Consider the following 10,000-nt stretch of genomic DNA (forward strand, 5'->3'; position numbering starts at 1 on the left):
TTCCAACCACTCTGACCCTTGTGAAGGTCACAGATGGTTCCCACATTGGTAAACTTTGCGATGGTGCACTTTATTGTCCGAGAGTTTGGTGCATGGCGCAAGTGGATACCGAAATGTCTCTAGTAAAGACGTTGCACCTGTATGACACTTTTCGTCTGGTGCCAAAGTTCAAGAATTTTCATCCGTTGTTGCACGGTCAGTCTTGGCATTTTTCTGGCGCTTGCTTGGTATCAAAATAAACTTCAAGGTCTCTGCAACAAGAAATGAAGCATTAGTGACAAAATTACTGCTTTTTAGGATCAAAAGAAGCATTTTAAAATTATTTTTTTGGGGACACCCAAAATATATATATATATATATATATATATATATATATATATATATATATATATGTATATTTACGGATTTCTGAATCCGATTTGACGAATGCACACCAACATCCAGGTCCTCAGATAGTTATTTCCTTCAATGCATGTCCAGAATAGACTCATCCGCATGTCTGGTGAGATTCTAAATGCGATGCGTTGAGAAGGGTAAAGAATAGATCCCCTCTTTTGTGAGAAGCTTTTTCTCTTTACGACAGACACGTTTATGCATGCCATTTCTTTCACTGACGCCGATACCCGCCCTTTTTCAATCAGCGCTTGACATGGCATCATAAGCGAGGAATAATAATGAGACCGCAGGTTGTCATGGTAACAGTGCACAAGTGGGGCGGGGTGAATTTGGGGGGAGTCTGTATCCGCCTAGACGGGCTGCCTATATAAAAGAGGGGGAGGTCCGTTCTTGGCGGGTGGGTGTGAGCAGCACGCGCGGGTCAGTCGACGAGACAGTTTGTCAGTCAGTTTGTCCGTTCCAGTCAGACGAGTGAGCGGCTTGCGTGCGGGTCAGTCGTCAACGAGTGAGGCACGGGCCAGTCGATAACGAGTGAGTTGGCGATAGATGGTTGCGGTTCTCACAGCTTTGAAAGTGTTTTGCCGTTCCAGTCAGAAGGCTGCTTTGGTCAGTTCCATTCAGACGGTTGTGCGCTATGCCAGTCAGACGGCTGGTTGCTTTCATCGTTCCAGTCAGACGGTTTGCTTCGTCCGTGCCAGTCAGACGGTTGCCCTTCGCGTACCAGTTTCTTGGGGGTGCCGTCGACTGGTGTTCAAGCCTGTTTGCGAGCGGGTGCACGGCAAGGCTGGGTGCTGGTGACGGACAATGCACGCTCACACATTCCAGGACGTTTTCATTTGACGGACGACTTCTCTGGTGAGCGAGACAATTCTTCTCAACCGCCCCCCATTTTTGGCCCCATCTCAATGGTGAAGAATCGCCTTTAAAATTAAATAATTCTCGGATCCAGGTCTGGATTTGGATCTTCACCAAAATCGAATCAATCCGTCCAAGTCACACAAACTGTCCACTAATTTTCATCCGAATCCATTCACAACTTTTTCAGATATCATACTTTTTATCATTTTTGGCCCCATCTCTCAATGGTGAAGAATCACTTAAAAAGTTATAGTCGCCAGATCTGGATCTTCACCAAAATCTAATCAGTTCGTCCTTGTCACACACCCAACCTGCCCATCAAATTTCATCCGAATCCTTCCACAACTTTTTGAGATATCCTGCACACAAACAAACAGCCAAACGAGAAAAAGAAGTCGTGCAGAGCACAATACTTGCAAAATCCACCCCCTTCTCCAAAGGTTGCCATGGATACATCAAATTGTCCATTTCATCAATATTAAAATTGACAAACTTTATCAAAGCTCAGGTCAATCGGCTGAAAATTGATTCTTTTTCAGATTGATATCGATGATTTTAGAAGTTTGACCTTGAGTCGACCTTTGAGCTTTTGACCTCAATAGTTGGTTTCCCAATCCAGTGACGCAATTTGCAAAACTTGTTCAAATTTCAAGTCAATCGGATGAAAAATAAACAATTTTAGAAATTTGACCTCAAAATCAATTGGCTTCTCAGTTAAGACGACCTCTACAACTTAGTAAAGTTTCATGACAATCAATTTAGAATTGTGACCTGTAGGCGATAAATAGACAAACAGAGAGCCAGAAGAACAAGAAAAAGACGTCGCGCAGAGCAAGATACTTGCAAAATCCATCCTCCTATCCAAAGGTTGCCATGGATACATCAAATTGTCCATTTCATCAAGATTAAAATTGACAATTTTAATCAAAGGTCAGGTCAATCTGATGAAAATAATTTTTCAGATTAAAATACATGATTTTAGAAGTTTGACCTTGAGTTGACCTTTGACCTTAAAAATAGTTTTTCAAAATTCAGTGATGCACTGCACAATTGCTGCTTAATTCTCAGGTTAATCGCAAGAAAATTGATTTTAGAAGTTTGACCTTGAGTTGACTTTTGTCCTTTTAATCTGAAAAATAGTTTCCCAATCCAGTGACAATGTGCAAATATTGTTCCAATTTCAAGTCAATCGGATGAAAAATGACAATTTAAAAAAGTTGACCTCAAGATGACCTTTGACCTCAAAATCAATAAGGCTTCTCAGTTGAGACTACCGATACAACTTGATAAAGTTTCATGACTATCGGTTTAGAATTGTGCTTCGGTAATGGAGGTAATGAAAAGTAGAGAGAAGTCGACGAGTCGCCATGGCAAATCCACATGCTTCCCACCTCAGGTAGAGTTGAAAGATGGCAAAAGTTCCACCAAGAAAGAATAAATGTCAAATTCTGAGCAAAATATTTTATTCCATTTTGACCCGTGACCCAAAGTCTCCACCCCTGGGGCATGACCCAGTTTGGGGGGGGGGGTGGAGGTCAAATCCAAAAAAAATTGTTGCAGATTTCATGCATCCCCCAATGTTGATTAAAAATACAAAGTTCCATAAAAAAAATGTATGTGCCTGTAATTGGAATTTGACCTTTTGTCCATATGTCACCCCTTTTTATGTTGTTTCGCAAATAAGTCGTCAAGTTATTAAGATCACTTCCCGATATTAGTCATCTCAACTTGATTGCGTTGTTTCAAAAGCTATACCTTTTATTCTGTCTTTCGAATCTGCGATTTGAGGATATAAATTTTTCATTATGAATTTGATCGAAAGGACATGACCAACTAATAAATACATTTGTATCAAAAAAAAAAAAAAATTAACATTTCAACAAGCATTTAAGACCAACGCTTACCACGCTTCACTGCATCTGTGGCCACAAACACCTGAAGCAAGCCATACTGCTGCAGAAGCTCTCGAATCCTGGCAACCGCACCGGTTATGCTGGGAACATCTTCCCGGTGTCCATACAGGAAGTCCTTCCGGCGAAGGTGGACACCAAGGTAAGGCCCACCGACTGCTGAGCCCATCTTGTTCTTTTCAAACATTTAGAGAATCTCAATTTAATCCATATCACATTCACATTGTTGTGACACTAAACAGATTTGAACTTATACAAAAATAAAAAATAAAAAGGTTTTTAAATGTCCCCACCCAACCCCATTAACAGGATATTAAATATACAGAAGTGAGAATTGCTCACTATGAGAAAAGCAGCTGAGATTATAATCAGGAAATTGTGAGTAATTTATTCGGCTTGAATTAGAAAGAAGATACTGTCGCTTATATTATTGGAATGGTTTTCCTGAAAATATTCGCACCACACATTGAAGCCACAATACAAGCTTGTGGTTATTCTCGTCAATGCACCATCTGCCACTCAGGAGTAGAACAATACGGTAATGAGAGAATTCAAGCTGAACAATTGGTGGTGCAAGAACTTAAAAAATAACACAGGTGAATGTCTACAGGGAAGACGGTTCAAATGAGGTCAAAGGAACCTGTGTTGGGAGTTCAAATGTACAGTTTTACTACCTGCTCAATGACAAGACAGACAAACTTCGAGGGTAATGTACAAATAATGTTTAAAAAAAGAAAAAAAATCAAGATTAAAGGTACTGTACAGAACTTCCGTAATGACGCATAAACAAAGAAGGCATGGAGCAACAGGTGATAAAATGAACAAATGCATACATAGTGTCCTCTGATAACTTTATTTTTTTGGCTACCACTGCAATTGACATAGCAAAACTTTACACGGTGTAATAAACGTAGTTTAGAAGTTTGGCCTAAATGATGAGATAGATCAAATGGAAGCAAAATGCTGTGGCAGTATCATGTGAAACTTGAGCCAAGATTACTGTATTGCAAATATTTTGGTGAGATATCCACAGGACGCTATGGGCGGTGTGTAATGGTCTAATTACAGCTCGCTGCAGTGGATGGCAGCTGGCTTTAGCATAATGGAGGTCAATCACATCGAAAAGATTGACAACATATATAAAAGCATCACGTAGAACAATTGGATAGCTGCTCAAGCATTTCACAGCAACAAAATTTGCAGAAGAGAGACCCCGGTATCAAGTGTGCTTGTATGTTGCAACGAGAGTCAATTACGCATTCGGCTCGCAGGTCGCATCATTGATCGGTGGTGCGACTTTACCGCTGATGCAGTGCCCCCTGTAGATGGGGGAAGGAATTTACAATTTTGGCCGGGATGCAGGAAATAAGCCACCGAGCCTTTTTACTGAACTTAGTCATGGAGTTCCATATCTTCTTTGTCTGTTTACACAATGGTATTTTATGGGACAAACACACATGAGAAGGAAGAGGCCATTTGGCCATCATGCTTGTACTTTATCCACACCCTATAAATGTGCAGTATTGACTGATTCACTGTGGGGGTGGGGAGCAGGGAAGAGAAGCAGTGGGGAGAACAATGTGGCATGCATGGGAGGATTACCGGCGTATTTTTCTTGCCATTTCGTTTTTAGCAATGATGGTTGAAGTGACACGAAAGAAGACAAGACATACAGAACAGTCACCTTTTGATGAGGCCCAATCACAAGCATCACAATCATTACACATGTATACAATCGCACAACCATATCTAAGCTACCTCCGAGTCCTGCAAATGTCCACGTATGACTCATTAAGTTACTGGTTATGAAGCAACAGAAATGCTTGTGTTTGAATCCCATTTGATGCCAATCAAAGGCTGTCCAAAATGAAAAAAAACAAATATCCAAAACAATGTTATTTTGTTGCTTCCTTCCAGAATTCAATGTCCTAAGACCATTAAAATTCTGATTTTTTAATACAGCAGAATTTTTTTTTTTTTTTTTTTTAAACAATGAACATCGATCTCCAGACAAAATACACAGCAGCATGCAATTTTGAACAGCTCCGACACATGAAATTGCAACTTCATTCAAGTCAGAAAGTTTGGTTACATTGAAGAAAAAAAAAAAACTTGTAAAATGTCCAAATGGAACTGGGGAATTATGAAACTTTCAAATAACAATTACGATTCAAATTCCGAAAATGCACGAATACACTTTTGAGTTATTTAACCTGCCATGTCCTTCGAGACATTATCGGCAAAACCAGAACGCAATGTCAAATCGCTCACATCAAACGCATGCCAAACATTGGAGAGAAACAAAATGCAATTCCAGTAGAAAATTAAAAACTGGTGTTTCATGGTGTTAGAATCGTGACCAAAAGTTTAAAGACGTTGAGAAAATGAAATATGTAAACTTCGCCAAGTTACTGTTGTACTATATTTATGACAAGTATAAAAAAATAACATTTTTGATTTAACCGTAAGAACTGTATTGCTGCAGAGTGAAATGCAAATCACAGATTTGGTATCGCGAGCACGCAAAATGGAGACTCACGACTCCTTACCAAACATTGCCATTGATGTTGCATACCTAGTCATGACATTCAAATGTAATTCAAAACAAAAACTCAAATTATGATGTCAATTCAATGAAGCACAATCAAAGTAATAATAAGCCTGGCCAAAAAGAATGCCTTATTTGTACATGTCCAACAGGATGGTGTGGAGGAAGCACATTTACCTTCAAGCAGTCGAGTCTATGGTCCAGTCCCGAATATACTATAAACGGTCGGATTGGTGCTTCCTTCGTCGGAAGGAAGAGATATATATATTGTTGTGGTTACCAAATTCGCAAACCACCATTCAGGTCCCTTAGGTGAGGTATCTCGGTAAGTGCATGTGTAGTTAGGCCCAAACCCGTTGTCTAGTGGGAATACATGTCATTTATGCGTGCTGCGACTCTTCAGGATAGCCGTTTTTCTTTTACTATCTTTATTTTGGACCAACCGCCATGATTACCACCACAACCACAACATCAACCACCAACCACAACGCCGCTTCACCACAACCGCCACGACCTTCACGTCACACCTCGCAACCGTAGCATCGCCACCGTTCTTGCCCCGCTGTGGGTACCGGTGTTGGACTCGTGCAGGGCGCGCGTCGAACAGCGTGTACAAAATCACGGATTTTGTGCTTCAAAAACGGATCAAAAACGACACACGCCCACTTTTTGCCGTCCAATCGGTGAGCGAGGGACGATTTGGCCCCGCCTCCAGGACGATCGATATATGCAAATTTGTGGATCAAAAAGCCTTCACGCCCACTTTTTCTCGGGCCAATGGGGAGCGAGGTGAAAGGTCAAAGGGAGGGGGTCAAAGGCGAAGCTACGGGGGGATAAAAGGACCGTGTTCGTCAGTCAGGGGAGTCGGTCGGAGAGTCAAGAAGAGGAGAGTCCAAAGAAGAGTCCAGAGTCGGAGAGTCCAGAGGCGGAGAGTAGGAGAGTCGGAAGCAGAGGGTCAAGACTTCGCGGGCGGTGGAGCTGCTCGTCGTGTGCGTTGGAGTCGGAACGGAGGGGACAAGCTGTGGAAAGGCGGCGACACCAGACGAGGGGGTGCTCGCGTCGTGCAGGGAGCTGCACCCGAGGGAGGCCGACAGCGCGACCTGGCCGAGGTGGAGACGCACACCAGGGATAATAAAGATCCTCTATACCCCGAGCATCAACAACCCCCTCCTGTTTCCCCCCGCGCTGAGATAGTGCGACCAAGGGGGCCCCTTTCCCACCCCCTACCAGACACCCTCCGCGAGGCCCGCGGGGTTGGGGCGCCATCGCCGCTCCGCGTCTCATCACCAGACGGGTAGGCGCGACCCGGTCTCGGCCTCAGGCCCGCCTCATCCTTGAGGGTATTTCTTTTCCTTGGTTTTGGGTATGTGTTGTCGGCGCCGTCTGTGAAGTAGAATTGTATAAGTGTTGCCGTGTGCTCGGTAGTCGGTATTAGCTCTGCACTGTGTTTTCACTTTTATATTTGCTTTTTGTGTAAATGGAATTGTGTCTTTTCTGTGTGCTTTTGGTGGAATTGAATATGTGTGCTTCCCGTGTGCCGCGAATAAATGTGCTTTGTGTTGAACTGTTTCCCGCTTCGCTTCGTCATTTCTCCCATTGAATCCCCATCTTGCTTCACGTAAAGGGTTGGTAGTGGGCTGAATACGCCCGATAATTAATCGAACCGTCGAGGTCGACGATAACACCGCTCGGTTATTCTGATAGTACGGAACGGGTCGCTTAAGTGGCCCGTGTCCGAAGTCGACCTGCGGCGAGGTGCGATCGCCCGGTCTACCCTCCGCGTGGGTACTTAGGTAGGTCGAATTTGGCGAGCAACCCTATCCCACGCGGGGGCTGATTGGCTCGATCGCGGTGAGACCGAAAGGTCCACCCGTGACTGGTTCCCGGCGTTAGTCCGAGAGGGTCACGACTGGATTGTCCGTCCGGTGGGCGACGTGCCGCGCGATTCGAGTTACGTGGCCGTCAGCACGCCGGCGGGCGCGAAATCCGCAACAATATATATATATATATATATATATATATATATATATATATATATATATATATATATATATATATATATATATATATATATATATATATATATATATATATATATATATATATATATATATATATATATATATATATATATACATAGATATATTTGGATACATTGTTGGATACATCCTGGTGTTGGCGCAGTGGTTAGGGCAGCGGCTTGGGATCCAAAAGGTCCTGGGTTCAAGCCCCGTTGGGCCACTGAATTAATACACCAGGGGGTTGACTCAGCCTGTCATCCTTCCGAGGTCGGCAAAATGAGTACCAGTATACTGGGCCGGTGTATACCCCGGTTAAAATAGGTGTACCATATCCCTGTGTCGTAAGAGGCGACCAAGGTTGCGTCAGGAAGGGCATCCGGCGTAAAACATGTGCCAAATCACTATGCGGATCATACGGATGATCCGCTGAGGCGATCCCTAAAGGGAGCAGCTGAAAGAAGAAGAAGAAGAAGAATTTGGCTACATTGTTGAGACAAGCATGAGAGCGAACACAATGCACAGCAAGGGGGGCATGAGACAAGAGGAGAGGGAGTGGGAAGGACAAAACAGTGGGGAACAGAGACATTAGGAGATCTGTGGAAAGGAGAGGGATGGGGCAGGGAACACGTGGTATATAACATGAACATTACAGGGACTTTCAGGAAGGAAAGCAGGGAATTTGAAGGAGATGGGTTTGGGGTGGATTAACAGGGGTAGAAAAGATTGTGGTTTTGGATGGAGGGTACGAGACGGTGGTGAACAACTGTTTTGAAGACCTGGAGGGAAGAATGGGATTGAAGAGAGTGTGGGAGATGTTCGAGAGGCGGGAAAAAGAAGAATGAAAGCGTGAAGGTGAGTGCGATTCTTGATTTTAGCAGTTTCACCAGAAGGGGGTTGCTAGCTGACCTTAAGCACCCTGCGGAAATATGGGGGGGGGGTACAGATCACAAACAGAGTAGAGGGGGCGAGGCCAGAGAGGAGATGGTAGAAAACAGAAAAATCACCGACCTGCCTGTAGCAAGAGTGAGAGACCCAAAGATTCAGCTTCATCGTGGGAGATACCAATGATCCTAAATGACTTGGTTTCGACAGAGTGAAGCTGAGAAAGGTGAGAGGCAGGAGCACCAGCCCAGATGAGAGAGCAGTACTCAATCAGGCTGCGGATGAAAGCTTTGCATGTGGTTCGGAACTCAGGTGTGCCAAGGAAGGCTTTGCATGATGGAAGATGTGGAGTCAGCGACTGGCTTAAGCCAGTTTGGAAATGTGGCTTTCCCAGAAAAGAACATGGCAGATAGTGAGGCCCAGAAGCTTGAAAGAAGGGATTCTTCAATGGGATTGTCAAGAAAGTAGATTGGGGGGGGATGGGGGTTTCAGACGTTCCTTTCAGAGACATGGTGATGGTGTGAGATTTGCCAGGATTGAAAGACATGTTCCAAGTGTTTGAACAGCTTGTGATTTTATCCAGGTCTGCAGAAAGTGAAAAGGTTGCTGCCTGCCAATCTGAGGGATGGCATATCTATGTATCTTTTGATCTTTAGACTTTAGACCAACCCTCCACAGAGGGTGGAGTCATCAGCAAAGAGATAAAGAGGATTTTCCTGAGTCGGAGAGATCATTGATGAAAACCAGAAAAGCACAGGACCCAGAACACTGCCTTGAGGACCTCCAGCCTGGACAGGAAGGAGAAATGAGAATTCTACGAAGAGCCACGCATTGACTGCGATAGGCCAGGAATCTGCGAGCCATGAGTGGAGGTTGTCTTCGGCACCATAAGAAGAGAGCTTGGTGAGCATTGTGGCGTGCCAGACTGTATTAAAAGTTCACGATATGTTGAAGGAGATAGCTCTGATCTCATGTGTGACATCGAGAAACTCCATCCATTGTTGGGAAAGCAGAAGCAGCAGGTCCAGGGTAAAGTGACCTGATCGGAATCCAAATTGATTACAGGAAATCAAGCCAATGGAGAAGAGGAAGGATTTAATGTCAGAAGCGATGATGAACTTGCTGATTGGTTAGTAATTGCAGGGCTCTGTTTTTGCACCTTTTTTATTTTTATTTATTTATTTATTTATTTATTTATTTTTACACACAGCGGTAATGTTTGCTGATTTCCAAGCAGATGGCAGATGACCTTGAACAAATGAAAGGGTGAACAGAACAGAGAGAGGGTGAGCAAGAGAAGTGGATTTTAAGGACACGTGGGCTGATGCTGTCTGGACCGGTTGCAAAATCTGAGTCGAGGTTTGACGGCAAGCTCTCCACCTTGT

General features: G+C 43.7%; 1 protein-coding gene across 5 annotated transcripts in view; it reads right to left on the reverse strand.

Annotated features, from left to right (window-relative positions):
* The window catches only part of POFUT2 (protein O-fucosyltransferase 2), a 75,317-nt gene that overhangs the window by 15,655 nt on the left and 49,662 nt on the right, over positions 1-10,000 (reverse strand). For 4 of the 5 annotated variants that reach the window (XM_085877041.1, XM_085877039.1, XM_085877043.1 and 1 more), the window contains exon 7: positions 3,159-3,339. In XM_085877041.1, coding sequence (XP_085733167.1) covers positions 3,159-3,339 — 181 coding nt within the window. Of the gene's footprint in view, positions 1-137; positions 252-3,158; positions 3,340-10,000 lie in introns of all 5 variants that reach the window. The other variant, XM_085877042.1, reaches the window with a different exon arrangement.

This window comes from Eptatretus burgeri, chromosome 4, assembly GCF_056783735.1.
Source record: "Eptatretus burgeri isolate ZD-2024b chromosome 4, Ebu_testis_v1, whole genome shotgun sequence".
Lineage (NCBI taxonomy): Eukaryota > Metazoa > Chordata > Myxini > Myxiniformes > Myxinidae > Eptatretus > Eptatretus burgeri.